Source organism: Pteropus alecto, unplaced genomic scaffold (assembly GCF_000325575.1).
Source record: "Pteropus alecto unplaced genomic scaffold, ASM32557v1 scaffold160, whole genome shotgun sequence".
NCBI classification, from domain to species: domain Eukaryota; kingdom Metazoa; phylum Chordata; class Mammalia; order Chiroptera; family Pteropodidae; genus Pteropus; species Pteropus alecto.
In genome coordinates, this window is record NW_006429864.1 from 1,010,839 (window position 1) to 1,026,296 (window position 15,458).

A 15,458-nucleotide genomic window follows, 5' to 3' on the forward strand; every position below is an offset into this window, starting at 1 on the left:
ACACAGCCAGCCCACGTGGAGGATGTATTGGAAGCCAGGTCTGGGGACACCAGGGCAGAGGAGCTTAATACCCAACATCTCTTAAGGACATCCCAGCAACACTGGGGACCCAGGATGGTAAAACCCACGTTGCAGCCAGAGAAACAGCCTCAGATCTTTCGGGTCCCAAACCAGGTCCTAACTATCCAGGTCCGCCTGGTGGCACAGTCCGGGCTTAAATGGAAATTGGACGGCGCATCAGGTGAGGGTCGCAGCAGGAGCAGTGGCCCAGAGGCAGGGAGGATTCTGAGCTCTGTGCCTTTAAGGCGGGAGCAAGGCTGGGCATCCCAAGCCCGTTTGCAGTCTAACGTCACTCGGGTAGGGCGGTGGCTGCGGAGAGTAAGCAGCGCTCTGTCTTTAAGGCTGCTCGGGGGCGGGGCTTGGGAGGCGGGTCCTTATGGCTGATTCGCGCTGGGCGCTCTCCTCCATAAGGCGCGCGGCAGGGGCGAGGCCCCGACTGCCCCTTTAAGGCGCGGCCCACGTCCGCCGGCAGAAAAGCAACTTAAAGGCGACGCGTGGCGCGATGGCGGCTGCCACACGCGCGTGCCGGCGGCGCGGGCGGCCGCTCCCATCCCTGCCGCCGCTGCTGCTGTTGCTGGCGCTGCCGCCTCCAGGTGGCCCGCCGGGCGCCGCCGCCTACTTCCCGGAGGAGCGCTGGAGCCCAGAGTCACCGCTGCAGGAGCCGCGCGTCCTCATCGCGTTGCTGGCGCGCAACGCGGCCCACGCGCTGCCGGCCACTCTGGGCGCGCTGGAGCGGTTGCGGCACCCGCGGGAGCGCACTGCGCTGTGGTGAGCACAACGCCACTTGCGGTGTCCGGCCTGCTGCCCCGTCGGCAGGTCCACACCGCGCTCTGCCTGCTGTCCTGGTACCGGGCGGGCAGGCCAGACCCACGCGCGTCCTCTGCTTCTTGTACCCCATTGGGCAGGCCAGACCCACAAGTGCTCTGTGCCTGCCTCCCCTCGGGCCAGGATAGGCGGGACCCTTTCTCTGCCTGCCGGCCTTTTTAGGATGGGTCAGGCCACAGTCCTGCCTGCTGGCCCCCCATTAGGGCAGATCCAGGACCACACCCAGTGCAGGCCTTTCTGCTTGGGACAGACCTCCTAACCCCCTTTGGAGCACACACAGGTTCCAAAGAAAGGGAGCCTGAAGCCCCCATCGGGGCATTGCCTTGACCTACATTGCACTTCTACTAACTCAATATCTTTTCACTCTTGCTGCTGCATTGCTCCTTAACCCAGCCTGAATCAGGCCTTCTGGCTGACTGGAGTGGGTGGGTAGGGTAAAGAGTTAACTGGACCCTTTCTGGAAGGGGAATAGGGCAGAGCCATGATGAACAAGTCTGGTGACTTCCTGCCTGCTACCTCAGTGTCCTCATCTGGAAAAAGGGACTGTTAATACAACTCTGGTTGGGTTTGTCTCTGAAGATTAACCAGTTAATGGGTATGAAGCCCTTGTGCCTGGCATCATGGCTTGGCGTGATCAGTGACCAGAGCCATGGTTATTACTGTCATCATTGCTGTCCTTATCAACTTAGTTTACTAAGGGAGAATCACTCTGGGCTACATGGTCAAACTAGACTCCCAAGTGTCTCTCTTCCCTCCATCCCAGATCCCTCAGCTCAGATAATCCAAGTGTACAGTTGGTGCTTAAGATGTATTTGTTGAACAAATGAATAACCACAATCCACTCGGAGGTGGTGTCGCTCATAAGAGAGAATCAAGGAAGGTGGGGCGGGACTGTATGATGTATTTGTATTTTTATTAAATTTAGTACCGAACATTCTTATAAGATCCTAGATGCTCAATAGTACTAACAGTGTTTCACGTGTCTTTCTAAAATTAGCTTGTTTAATACCCTCTGCAGCCTAGTGAAGTATCTTCATCTGGTGTTACAAACTAGGAAATTGAAGTACAGAGGAGAAGTGCCTTGCCCAGGACTATGTAGGTGATGACAGGCAGGCTGAGCTGTGGTGCAGAGCCCAGGTGTTACGCTGCTGCCCTGTCCTGCTTCTGTCTCCCCAACCTCTTCTTCTTCTGCCCCCAGGGTAGCCACAGACCACAACTCAGACAACACGTCGACAGTGCTGCGGGAATGGCTGGTTGCCGTGAAGAATTTGTACCACTCTGTAGAGTGGCGGCCAGCAGAGGAGCCCAGGTGATTGCCAAGTCCTGCCCCAAGCCCTCCCAGTCTGACCCTGCTGGACTCCTGCTCACACACCATCCATGACTCCCCATCGTCCTCGGACAGAACCTTAGCCATTCAGTCCCTGACCCTCCTGGCAGCCTTAAATACCACCTCTAGCAGCTCTGACTACTCTGACCCACCCTCAGCTTCACAATTGGCCCTAATCTCCCTGTCAGACCTTTGCCCCAGCTGTTCTCTTCACCTAGAATTCTCTTAACCCCCTTGCCTTTTGGGTGACACCCACTGCTTTGTTCTCAGTCTCACCATCAGCCCAACACCACCTCACAGTTCAGACCTTGGTTCCTGTCACTCAGGGTTTATTTCTGTACCCACCCACCGCTCAGATAAGATTCTGATTCTGGGAGGAGAGGTTCTAAGTTTCTTCTGCTCCGTGTTCTCCGCCAGTGGCTCCCCACTCTTCTGAGCTTTCTTCCTTCCGTACAGATTGCCTCGTCTTTCTCCCCTCCAGGTCTTGGTACCTGCCATCTCCCTCCACTTATTTCCTTCCTGCTCACTTTTTCTCAGCCTTCAGATCCAGCTTATCCATCTCCTCCTGTAGGAAGCCCTCTCTGACCACCTAACAGCCTGGGCTCTTTCTGGGCTGAGACAGTGCCTGTGCTGCCCACATCACAACTGCCTCTCTGCAGGTCCTACCCAGATGAGGAGGGCCCCAAACACTGGTCTGACTCTCGCTATGAGCACGTCATGAAGTTGCGCCAGGCAGCCCTGAAATCGGCCCGGGACATGTGGGCCGATTACATCCTGGTAAGTTTCTCAGCCTACGGATCATGAGGTGTCTGGGGTGTCTGAAAGGAAGGCAGGGAAGTGGGTGTGGAGACCATTCTTAACCACATTTTACAGAGGGAGAAACTGAGGCTCGAGAGAGGATATGAGTTATCAGAGGTGACCCAGCTGGTTAGTTGGAAGAGCTGGGATTCTTTATGGGGTCTCTGGGTTTCTAACCTTCAGATTGTATCCACGATTGTCCCCTGTGGTTGGACGCTTCAGTTGTCTCCACTTTTACCACCATCACCAGTGATGCCAGATGTCTACACACCCATGATGATACCCTCTGGGTCACTTCAAGAAGCAGGAGATTGGCTCGGGGGCTGGAGGCCCTTGGTGATGCAGAGCTGCTGAGGCCTGATTTTCACTTCCTCCTCTTGGGCTGGCGTTGCTTCTGGGAAGAAGGGGACGGTTGAGTGTTGAACACAATAATGCTGGATAAGTGCCCACTGGTCATGCGCTTTCCTGTCCCTTTGACCTGGGCATGATCCTCTCCTTTGGTGCAGACGAGAAGGCATTGATGACAGGGCCACCAGGGCGGTTGAACACACTGATGCCAGCCTAACAGCACCTGGGACTGGTTTCGTGTACATGCCAGGCCCTGAGCTGAAATCTGTACCTTCTTTATCAACCAATACACATTTTCGAGTCCCTCCGAGTGCCCTCCTGCTGGGTCCTGGGGCCACAGGATCTGCACAGGCTGAGCCCCACCTTCCTAGTGTGTGGACTTGACCAGAAAACAAACCAAATTGAGCGAGGAGACATCGGAAGGCAGCCAGTGCTGTGACAAAGTTGTAGAAAGGCGATTACTGGTTTGTCAGTGTCCTGGGGCTGCTGAAACAAAGTCCCACATGCTGGGGAGCTTAAAACCATGGAAATATGTTGTCTCACAGTCTGGAGGCTGGAAAGTTTGAAATCCAGGTGTCAGCAGTGCTCCCTGCTAAAGCTCTGGGGAAGGATTCTTTTTGCCTCATCCACTTTCTGGTGGCTCTAGCTGTCCTTGGCTTGTGGCAAAGACATCATCCCAATCTCTGCCTCTGTGGTCACATGGATGTCTCTCCTATGTCTCTTCTCTTCCTCTGAGATCACAAGTCTTTGCATTTAGGGCCTACTTGTAATCCAGTATGACCCCACCTTAACTTATATCTTAATTATACCTACAAAGACCATATTTCCAAATAAGGTCACTGTCACAGTACCAGGGGTTAGGACTTCAACATATCTCTTTTGAGGACTACCAACTCACAAAAGATGGCATAATAACCAGGGCAGTGACAAGTGAGCAGGGTCAGGGGGCCTTCGTTAGGAAGGGACCCTAGGAGAGACCTGAAGGAGCCAAGGAGCCAGCCTTGGGGGAAGCTGGGGGACAGTGTCTGAGTCCGAGAGAAGAGAGCAGGCAGCAAGTTTGGGGTGTTCAAGGACCATGAGGGGGCCAGTGTGACTGGAGTGGTGTGATTGAAGGGGTGATGGAAGGGATGATACTTAAGTGGTGGGTGGGAGCCTGTCTATGCAGGCTGAGAAAGAGATTTGAATTTTATTCTGACGGTAATGGGAAGCCAGGAGGGTATGTGAGCAGGGAAGGGCTGTGTTCTGGTTCAATGATTTTCAGAAGCCCCTATGTCTGCCATGGGAGCTGGGCCAATGGGGACAGAAGTGGGGACAGCAGGAGGCTGGGGTGGAGGCCTATATGGGAGAGGGCTGTGGAGAAAGGCAGGTGGTTTCAGGCATGCTGAAGCCTAGGTGACAGGTTCTTGCTTGGGGACTGAGTGTGAGGGTACCGGGACCCTGGCCTAAGCCCTTTGGAAAGGACAAAGCCATACCCTGGGAGGAAGAAGGAAACCTCCCTCTGTGGGCCTTGTAGGTTGATGCCTCATTAGACTGATTAGATATATGGGAAAATGGAGGCTTAGAGTGGGAGGTTTCAACCTGTTAGGTGGGTCTGGGAAACAGTGAGGCACAGAAATGGGACTGGCCCCTCCTGGAACCATCCCACATAGGGCCACCTCATCTGTTTTGCTTTCATGGTTTTAGGTTGGCTGGTTTTCACTTTTTTTTTCCCTTGGTAAACCTGGGTAGAACTCAAGGCGTTGGCTCAAAACTCAAAGCAACTTTTGACACATCATATTAATTTTGAAATTGCGGACTTTGGAAATCCATATTGGAATGTCAAATCGTTTGTCTAACATTTTTAAATTATTATTAAAAGGGCCTCTTGTTTCTTCTTTTTACAAACACTATGCATGTTACAAACTTAGAAAATATACAAGAAAAAATAAGCTTAGGAAAAAAAAACAAACCTGTAATTTTACCCCTCAGAGAGACTCACTTTCTGGCTTTTTTGTATGTTTTTTAATTGAGGTGCAATCCACATAACATAAAATTAACTTTTTTAAAGTGTACAATTCAGTGGTTTTTAGCACATTCACAATATTGTACAACCATCATCTCTACCTAATTCCAGAACATTCCATTACCCCAAAAGGAGACCCTGTCCCCATTAGCAATCCCTCCCCATCCCCTTACCCCAGCCCCTGGCAGCTACTATCTGTTTTCTGTTTCTGTGGATTTGCCTGTTCTAGACATTTTGTATCAATGGAATTTTGTATCAATGGAATTACACAACTCGTGGCCTTTTCTGTCTGGCTTCTTTGACTTAGTGTGATGTTTTCAAGGTTTATCCATGTTGTAGCACGTGTCAGTGCTTCAATCTTCTTTATGGCTGAGTAATATTCCATTGTGTGGATGAAGCACATTGTGTTTATTCATCCGTTGTTAGACATTTGGATTGTTTCCACCTTTTGGTTATTGTGACTAGTGCTGCTATGAACATGCGTGAACCGTGGCTTGAGTCCCTGTTTTCATTTATTTTGGTTATATACCAGGAGTAGAAGTGCTGGGTCACACGATAACGCCATATAATCTTTTGAGGACCTTTCAGACTGTTCTGGCTGTTTTTACTGATATATTCAGAGGTCACAAATTTAAATGTCTTCAAGGGGCTGGGTGGGGAATGTAGCACAACTGCGTGGCTTGTCCCAGGGGTCAGCCACCTACCGTCTCTAGCTGAGGGCTGCCATGTCAGGATGCCATTTCCATAGTTCAGGAGAAGCCTGGAATTCTGATTTTTGCTGTTGTTTATGGCAAGTGATTCAAACACTCTAAAAGTCCTGTGTGGGTAACAGAAAGCATATCTGTGAACCAGATGCATTTTTAGAAAACCCACCTCCAAATAGTTCTGTAATATACCGCGACCTTTGCGTTTTCACATCCAAGTAGACAGATGCATCCTTACCTGATCGTTTTCTGCGGTGTGATTTTCACCTGTGGTGGGACAGGGCTAGAATTTCTCTAGCCGATTTGTTGAAGTCTTCCTTCAAACGCTGCTAGACTCCTAGATCATTCCCATTTTGTGTGACAAACATCACTATAGTGACCATCCTGGTGTGGCCTTTCCGGAAGGTGTTGGTGACACAAGGCTTTGGGGGGACCAGCAGGTACCCGCCCCTCCGCCCCCCCGCCTACCATGGTGATCCTATTCATGGTTTGATGAATTTCCTTCCAGGCTTTTTTCTTTGCTGCAGCAAGCAAGTTACCATCATTTTACCCCAACATTCAAGGTGTTAAAGAAAAAAAGTTTCTATTTTTATGAACTTTTTATTGGTATCTAACTGACAAAGAAAACAGTATGTTCCTCCTGGCCACTCCCCACAGAATGCCGGGTCGCTTCCAGGGTCACATGTGCTGTTCCAGGTTCTCCAGATCCCAAGGACTCTGCCTCTGCCCAACTGTTCTGAACTGTGGCCCAGCCCGGGTCACTCTGGTGGCCCACACTGATGCCATGTTGGGTGTTTTGCAGTTCGTGGACGCAGACAACCTGATTCTGAACCCGGACACACTGACCCTACTCATCTCTGAGAACAAGACGGTGGTGGCGCCCATGTTGGATTCCCGGGCTGCGTACTCCAACTTCTGGTGTGGGATGACTTCTCAGGTCAGGGGGCTGCTGGGGTAGGGTGGGTGCCTGGGGGTGGTGGGGCTGGGCTGAGCAAGTGGGGGCCTAACTTACCATCACATCACCTCATGGTGAGCATTTCACAACACCATCATGATAATCCTTAAACAGCCCCCGAGGGAGAGTCCGTGATTGTGTCTTCTCCCCTGTTCTTCCCAGTTACTGAGGTAGACACAGAAACACAGAGAGAGGAAGTGACTTACCTGAGTTCACACAGCTAGGAAGTGGTTGTGCCAAGATGGGACTTCAGGCACAGCTTGATCCCAGTGTTCAAACAACAGTCCTGTCTTACTCCATCCCTTGGGTGGCTTCATTTTTCAAACTCCTGGGGAATGATCCCAGTAGCATCCAGCCAAAGTCCTCTCTGACTGGACCTTGTCCAGTATTTTCTGTTACCGCTGAACCTATTACTGAAGCCAAGAACGTGTCAGGTTCTCACTGGCCAGGCTTGAGCCACACATCCCACCCCAGGTTGAGGCTGAGGTTGCAGCCAAAGCTAGGGAGAGAAAAGCTAGGGAGAGAAAAGGATGTTTTAAAGGGGTAGGTGCCATGCCAGGGTCAGGGGGCTGGGTGGCTGGAGCCAGGAGGCCGACCCATCCTGTCTCTTGTCTTTTTGTTTTTAACTGACATGCAAATCATAAAACATAAAATTCACCATTTTAAAGTGAAGAATTCACTGGTTTCTATTTTTAAAAATTTATCATAGAAATCTAAATGTTACACGTTAATTCTAATTTGTAAAGGTTACGAGGAAGAGAGAGGCCAACTCCAGATTGTTCCAGAAGCTTTTAAAACTTCCTTCTAAATTGAATTGATGTTCAATTTCTATGTAAATCAAAGGATATCAAATATCCAGTTTCTTTTTCAACTTTTTAATTTCCTCCTTCAAATGCTTCATTTTTGATCTGCAGTGAAGGGCCAAGTGTGCAAGTAGGCAACCATTTCTTTTTTATCTGCCGGTGTCCCATCACCTGGGGTGCTAGGGCTGGAGACTGTTACTGACCATACCTAGAGCCCTGTGCTCAGGGAATGCCCACTGCAGCCAGGAGCTGGCACCCAGGTCTTGCTCTCCAGGTGTTCCATGCCTCACATCGCTCGGGCCTTCAGCCTCACCTTAAAGGACCCCCATGCAGAACTCTGCCCCCTCCCCACAGGGCTACTACAAGCGCACGCCTGCCTACATCCCCATCCGAAAGCGGGACCGCCGAGGCTGCTTCGCGGTTCCCATGGTGCACTCGACCTTCCTGATTGACCTGCGGAAGTCGGCATCCAGGAACTTGGCATTCTACCCTCCACACCCCGACTACACCTGGTCGTTCGATGATATCATCGTTTTTGCCTTCTCCTGCAAGCAGGCAGGTGAGCCCTTAGGGGTTTGCTGTCCCAGGGATGTCATCTGGCTGGTTCTTCGGGATTTGTGCTAAGCAAGTCCAAACAGCAAAAGGAGGTTTACAGAACCAAAACTTCAGGATGCAGGGGTGGCTTCAGGTATAGCTGTATCTGGATATTCAAATGATGTCTCCAGGACCCATTCTTTTTCCAGTCCTGGTTTTGCTAGGTGTCTTCACCCCTAGGTCTTTAGGACCTATTTATGGAAAGTTATTTCTAATTCAGTATTTTCCTATATCCTCCCAATTTTCTGTAGTTGAATATAATTGATCCCTAATTGTATAATTGGGGGAAAAAATGTTTTAAAGGGAAAGGGAATATAGCCATATGCTGACCTGCCATTTACTTTAAACCAGGGGTTGGCAAACTGTGGCAGTCAGGCCAAATCTGGCCCACCATCTGTTTCTGTACGGCTGCAAGCTAAGAATGGTTTTCATATTTTTAACTGTTTGGGAAAAAAATGAAAAGAATAATATTTTGCGACATCTGAAAATTCTCTAAAATTCAAATTTCGGTGCCTGTAAATTACAGAATATTTTATCACTGTGCAGCCACGCCCATTAATTTAAGTGTCCCCTGTGGCTGTTTTCATGTTCCAAGGGCAGAACTTAGTTGTTGAGACAGAAACCATTGGGCCAGCAGCCTGAAATATTTATACCATCTGTCTCAGTACAGAAAAAGCCAGTTAAAATGAAAATAATTTTATTGAATTTTCCACTTTAAAAAAAAGATACACACTCATAAAAATTTTAATTATCCAAGAAAGAACAAATGCAGAGGTAATGTTACTAACGTCTTATCCAGCTGTATTCCATTTTGGGGCAGAAATGTGTATCTTTACTGTTCCCCCGCTGTTTTACGGCTTGCTTTGTCATGGAATCCTGCAGGCAGTGCAAGGTGCATGTTAATAGTTCTGGAGTTTGTCACTATCTCGTCTGCCAGTAGGAAGCCCTGTTCTGGTTCCAAGTTCCAGATGGAGATCTGAGAGGTCTCTGCTGGTTGCTGGGAATAGTGGGACTCACTTATGTTGTGGTCTCGTGCTGGGCTGGAGACTGGTGCTGTGGTTGGAGGCAGCCTCTGCCACCTTGTTGCTTCATTTTCAAGTTTGATTGTTGTTTCCTCGGCCCAGAGGTCCAGATGTATGTCTGCAACAAGGAGGTGTATGGCTTCCTGCCGGTGCCATTGCGAACTCACAGTACCCTCCAGGATGAGGCCGAGAGTTTCATGCACGTGCAGCTGGAAGTCATGGGTGAGTCTGCTCATGATGCCCTTTCTCCGCCATCTCACATCCATCCCGTGAACACTGATTGAGCTCCCACTGAGTGCAAGTCCCTTTGCCGGGCACTGGTGGACAGTTGTCTCTGCTCTCAGGCAGCGCTGGCTTGCAAGCAGCTGTGCATAGCAGTGAGCGTGGGCTTTGTGGAGGAGGTGGCATTAAGATGCAGGTTGAGTAGGAGTTAGCCAGAGTGGATTGTCGCCAAAGGGAGAAGCATATGCAGAGACTAGGAGGTTAGAGCGGGTGTGAGCTCAGGGAACAGGCAACGTCAGCGGGGCAGAAGTAGGACAGGTGAACTGGGCAGGGCTGGAAGGCAGAGGGCTGTGGCAGCAGCCTCAGACACCAAAATTCTCCCCAGGGGCAGTTGGGAGCCATAGAAGGTGTGGGAGCACAGAGGGCATCAGGTTTTCACTGACAAACTTTCATGTGCGTGGTAGTGTCTGGGACACAGCCATTTTGGGCCATTTTCAAATATCACACCTAATATTTATTTAATTTTTATCTTAAGACACTTTTTAAAAATTTCAATACATTATTTTAAAAAGGAAACTACACATTTTTACAATTGCAAGCTCATGTTTTTCTAATAGTTAAACAAATAAAACCGTAATTATTAAATTAGCAGCCCCTGAGACAGGACAAGGGCACAGGGCCGAGCTGCCATGGAGGCTGTTTGAGGAGGGGGCTCCTCGGGGCTCCTCTGGTCTCGGGGGTGTGTGTGGTGGGAGGGTGTCTGCTTTCATAGGGGCCTTGCCCTGCACTGGTCACACACATCCCCGGGAAGGCCTAGGAGGCAGCACAGCCATCCCCATCACTGCACACATGGGGAGGGGCCAGGCCCCTGCAGTTTGTCTCAGTTTCTCCTATTCTGGAAGGTTCTCAGATAGAGGGAGGAGTCTCGCCCTAGTGGCTGAAGATAGAATGGCACCCTGCCCTCTGTTTTGGGGAGATTTTGGTCTTTCGAGGTGACACCTGGAGGATGCAAGTTCACCAGGGTAGAGACCCTAAAACACCTGAGTGTCTGTCACATGCAGATGCTCAGGCCCAGCCCAGGAACCCTACTGGGCTACAGTCAGGAGAGGTAGGTCTCTGCTTGTCATTAACTGCTGTCAGTGACTGAACCCTGAGAAGCATCTCTGTGGCTGCCATAGTTTTTCTAATTTAAAATTTCAAATGTATTTCTGTTGTTTCTGGTAAGGAAATCGTTTATGCTACTGTTAGAAACTCAACAACAGATGTGAATATCTGCTTGTTTCCTGAGGGCCAGAACACACCTGTGTGTGGGTACTTGGACCCAGGCTATGCATGTGATTTTTTTATGTGTTCAAAGAACTTTTTTACGATGAAATTTCAAACTCGCAGAAAAGCTCAGGGTGATGAGATCCTACCTCCCCACGGGCAGGTACAGTCGCCATCCACACCCCCATTTGGGGATGGGCACAGAGGCTCAGAAAGAGAAGGGGCACCTGGAATTTGAGCCCATGTCCTCAGATCCCAGAGTCTTGTCCTTGGTCTCAACTCACACAAGAAGTGTGGGGCAGCTAGTTGCTGAAAAGCTCTGGGTGGGAGGAAGCCCCAGGATGCGGTGGCCTTAGGGGAGGCCCAGGCTATGAGATGGGAGGTGCCTGGTTGGCACTGGGCCTTGCCTAGGCCTCTCCCAGACAGAGGGACCTGTGTCTGTCCCTTGAGCTCACATAGGGCCTTTGTTCTTGGCAGTGCAGACACCACACTTCCTGTCATGGTGGGCTTTTCTGGGCTAGCCTGGTGGGTGGTCAGGGACCTCCCTAGGCTCATGTCCACCTGGGGTCTGATCCTCCTGCAGGAAACTGTCAGGGATATGCCAAGATGGTCCCAGGGATGTGGTCCGAGCATTGTTCACAACAGATAAAAAGGAAACAGTCATGACCACTCTGAAATTCTGGGAAAACCTTGGCTTATAGATGCATCACTCAGTCACATGGCCATCTTCTCCCTGTGTGTCTTTCTTCTGCATGTGTGTCTGTGTCCAAATTTTCCACTTTTATAAGGACCCAAATCACAGTGATTAAGGCCCACACTCATTCTGTCTTAATCACCTCTATAAAGACCCTATTTCCAAACAAGGTCACATTCTGAGGTCCCAGGGGTTCAGATACCAACGTATCTTTTGTTGGGAGGACACCATGCAACCTGTAACGTGTGTGATTTCATGGCAGCTTTTAATGAAACCTCTGAGGGGTCATTAGCCTATTTTATAGATGAGGAATTTGAGGCTCAGATAGGTCAAGGTTACACAGCTTACCATCAATCCTTTGTTCATTCTGTGAATAATTATTGAGTGCCTGCTGTGTGCTGAGCCCTGTTTTGGGTGCTGGGGACCCAGTGTGAGTGGACGGCTCTGGTGATCATCCCATAGGGCTCGGAGGAGACAGGGGGTTAGGATAGCAGGATGGGGAGTTGATGGTGGAAGCCCGGGCACTTTGGAGGCCAGGAGTAGGTACCTGACTCAGTCTGGAGGAGTTGGGAGACTCACCTTTCCTCAAAAAGACATCTTAGCTAAGAACTGGTGGTGGGGGGAGAAGGAAGGATGTTTTTGGTACCAACCCAGCATGTGCAAAGGTCCTGAGGTTGGAATGGGTGAGTTTGGCATGCTAACAGCCAGAGTGAGTAGAGGGTGGGAGAGGAGACAAGTCAGGCAAGGTCTCCAACACCAGGCTGCGGAGCTCAGGGAGACACGGAGCCATGGAGGGGCTGGGAAGGAGGCAGAGGAAAGGCTGGAGTGCCCAGCCACGTTACCCCAGCAACACCTCGGCTTCTCTCTGCCCCGCAGTGAAGCACCCACCAGCAGAGCCCTCCCGGTTTGTCTCCGTGCCCACCAAGACAGCCGACAAGATGGGCTTTGATGAGGTGGGTCAGGCCTTCTGGAGTAGGGGGAGGGGAGCACAGGGTGGGGGGCTGGGGGCCGGAGAGACTGATGGGAGCTCTGTGCCGCAGGTCTTTATGATCAACCTGAAGCGACGGCAGGACCGGCGGGAGCGCATGCTGCAGGCGCTGCAGGCGCAGGAGATCGAGTGCCTACTGGTGGAGGCCGTGGACGGCAAGTGAGTCCAGCTCGGGAGGGCGGGTCCGCACAGGGATGTAGACCGTGCTGGTGGCGGCCATGGTGGACTGGAAGTGAGTTCAACTCTAGGAGAGCAGAGCCATACTCGGATGTAGACTACTCCCTGCAGGCCTGGCCAGGGGTCCAGGAGGGGCACCAGTGGTGGAAGGAGATAGCTGCTCCGCGCGAGGCGGCACTAATGGCAGAATGGCAGGCAGAGTAGGTCTTCCACTGACCCCCTCCTGTCCCCTCTTCCAGGGCCATGAACACCAGCCAGGTGGAGGAACTGGGCATCCAAATGCTGCCCGGCTACCGGGACCCCTACCACGGGCGACCCCTCACCAAAGGCGAGTTGGGCTGCTTCCTCAGCCACTATAACATCTGGAAGGAGGTGGGTCCCATGGGACTGAGCGTCCGGCGGGCCGGTGGGGCAGGGCCCTCCTCGGCTTTCCCATGGCTCAGGGAGGGCACCTCCTGCACCCTAGGCAGCCTCCAAAGCTACAGCAGGACCCAGCGCCTTTCCTTAGTGAATGTCCTTCCATTGTGTGGATGTGAAAACAGACTGGGGATGGGGAGGGGTGAGCCCACTTCCAAAACAGGTGGAGTCCAAGGCCAAGGGACCCCCCCCAAGCGAGGCCTCTTTGTCCCTGGCTGCTTTCAAATATCGAGCCTAGATTCTGGTCTCGACACTTACTAATAGAAATTACAGCCATGGTGACATTAACTAGTATGGACCCCATGCCAGCCTTATCGGTCACAGTGGGAAAGAGGCTATGATAGGCGAGGATGCCAGGTTGGGATTCGAACCTGGGACTGTGAGGCATGAAGCCAGATGGGGCATTGCACTGCAGGGTGGGAGGGTATTTGCCCCCTCCAGGTATTTGAGGTGCTAGGTGCTCACTCAAGATGCGTTCCTTTCCTGAGATTCATTGTGGATGGCATGAGGCAGAAACTGTGTCCAAGTGGCCCTGGAGGCAGGGGACACCCGGGGTCAAGTCCAGCCCTGCCTCTTAGAGAGGTTAGCTCTGTGAACAGGAAGGCGCTTCCAAGTCTAAGCTTCAGTTTCCCCAGATAACAGAGTCACGGCCTCAGGGGGCAGTCATGAAGATTCTCAAGTTCATTCATACAGGGAACATTTGTCAAGCACCTACTGTGCACCCAGCCTGGTGCTGGGGACATGACAGCGACCGGGACAGACCCAGCCGCCTTCAGGGGACTCACAGCTCCAGGAGGTGGGGAGACTGATGATACCACAAAGAAATAAACCAAAGTGAAATAAGTGAGATGAATCTAGTAGAGGGGCCCAGGGCTGTGAATTATCCTCAGTTGGCAGCTTTGGGTGGTGGTCAGGGAGAGCCTCCTGGGTGGGTGCCATTGGAGCTGAAGCTCGAAGGGTGAGAGGGAGTCTGCCCGCCACTGTGTGCAGGAGGGTGCTATGTCAGCACAGGCCCAGGCCCTGGGGTGGGAAGGAGCAGCCGGGCTGAGGAGTCTGTTAGCAAGTGTGCGAGGAAGTGGTGGCCTGGTGGGGAGGTCAGTCCACAGAGTGGTGGGGGAGGGGTACGTTTGCTTCTCTCCTGCCGCCCCAGAGCCTCTAAGCAGAGTCAGGCTGTTTTCCCTCAGGTTGTGGACCGGGGACTGCAGAAATCGCTGGTATTCGAGGATGACCTGCGCTTTGAGATTTTCTTTAAGAGGCGCCTGATGAACCTCATGAGGGATGTGGAGAGGGAGGATCTGGACTGGGACCTCATGTAAGTGTGGAGCCTGGGGGTGAGGCCAGCACTGGGGGTGTGGTCTGGGGCATGGCCAGGGCCCAGGGGTAGAGTATAAAGTAGGGGAGAAGCTGAGACCTGGGGGCAGGGCCAGGGCTCAGAAGTATGGTCTAGAGCACATAGGTCTGAGGGCATCTGTAGGTTAATAGACTGGACCAACTTTTGGGAGTATGGCAGGAGAACTTCAGTGTGTGGCCTGTGTGAGGTGGTCCCTGGGCCTGAGAACAGTCAGAATTTGGGGCATGGCCCCAGGCCAGTGGGGTAGGGCCTTGAGAGGATGACCTGGAAGGCTAGGACTTGGCCTGGAGAAGGGGTAGTTCTTCAGGGCCTGGACACCTGAGGGCTTCAGTGCAGGGGGGATTTGCCTGGGAAGCCCATGGGCGTGGCTGAGGTGCTGGGGGCGTGGCCTGGGGTGTGGTCAGGACTACGTAGCTTAACCAGAAGCTTATATGAGAAGTAGCTAGGGAGTCTGGGTCTTAGACCATCACTAGGTCAGGTGTGTCCAGCTTATTTCTAGAACAGTCCTTTGGGATCTCATAGGTGGATTGGTTCCTCCTTCCCTGCCTCCTTCCTACTCTCTCCCCCTCTAGCGTGCAGGGTTCTGATCCAGGTTCTAGGCCCCAGACTCTGGACCATGCTATTAATAACAGTAACTGCACACTTTAATTCCTGACTGCTCACTGTGTCCTTTCACCTCACCCCACTGCCCCAGAGCCCTCTGATCCCAGAGCAGCTTCCCTCTCAGCCCCTCTTTCCTTGTGCCATAGCCTCAGAGAACGTCCAGAAATTTCATTCTCCCCAGCTTCACATCCTTCCATGGTTTCCTGAAACCCTTGGAAAAACATACATCCTCCTCCTTGCAGGCCCCCCTGTCCTGTGGTCCTGCCAGTCCAGCTACACAAGCCTCCCTGTGCCTCAAACAC

The 15,458-nt window shown here is 51.8% G+C and overlaps 1 protein-coding gene across 2 annotated transcripts in view; it reads left to right on the top strand.

Annotated features, from left to right (window-relative positions):
* Positions 1-442: 442 nt before the first annotated feature.
* COLGALT1 (collagen beta(1-O)galactosyltransferase 1) overlaps positions 443-15,458 on the top strand; it is an 18,707-nt gene continuing 3,691 nt past the window's right edge. The window contains exons 1-11 of one of the 2 annotated variants that reach the window (XM_015587028.2): positions 443-828; positions 2,084-2,194; positions 2,872-2,989; positions 6,867-7,001; positions 8,177-8,381; positions 9,541-9,660; positions 12,497-12,573; positions 12,661-12,767; positions 13,025-13,157; positions 13,838-13,998; positions 14,387-14,514. In XM_015587028.2, the coding sequence (XP_015442514.1) occupies positions 563-828; positions 2,084-2,194; positions 2,872-2,989; positions 6,867-7,001; positions 8,177-8,381; positions 9,541-9,660; positions 12,497-12,573; positions 12,661-12,767; positions 13,025-13,157; positions 13,838-13,998; positions 14,387-14,465 (1,512 nt within the window). In that variant the 5' untranslated portion in view covers positions 443-562 and the 3' untranslated portion in view covers positions 14,466-14,514. The remainder of the gene's footprint in view (positions 829-2,083; positions 2,195-2,871; positions 2,990-6,866; positions 7,002-8,176; positions 8,382-9,540; positions 9,661-12,496; positions 12,574-12,660; positions 12,768-13,024; positions 13,158-13,837; positions 13,999-14,386; positions 14,515-15,458) is intronic. The other variant, XM_006904284.3, reaches the window with a different exon arrangement.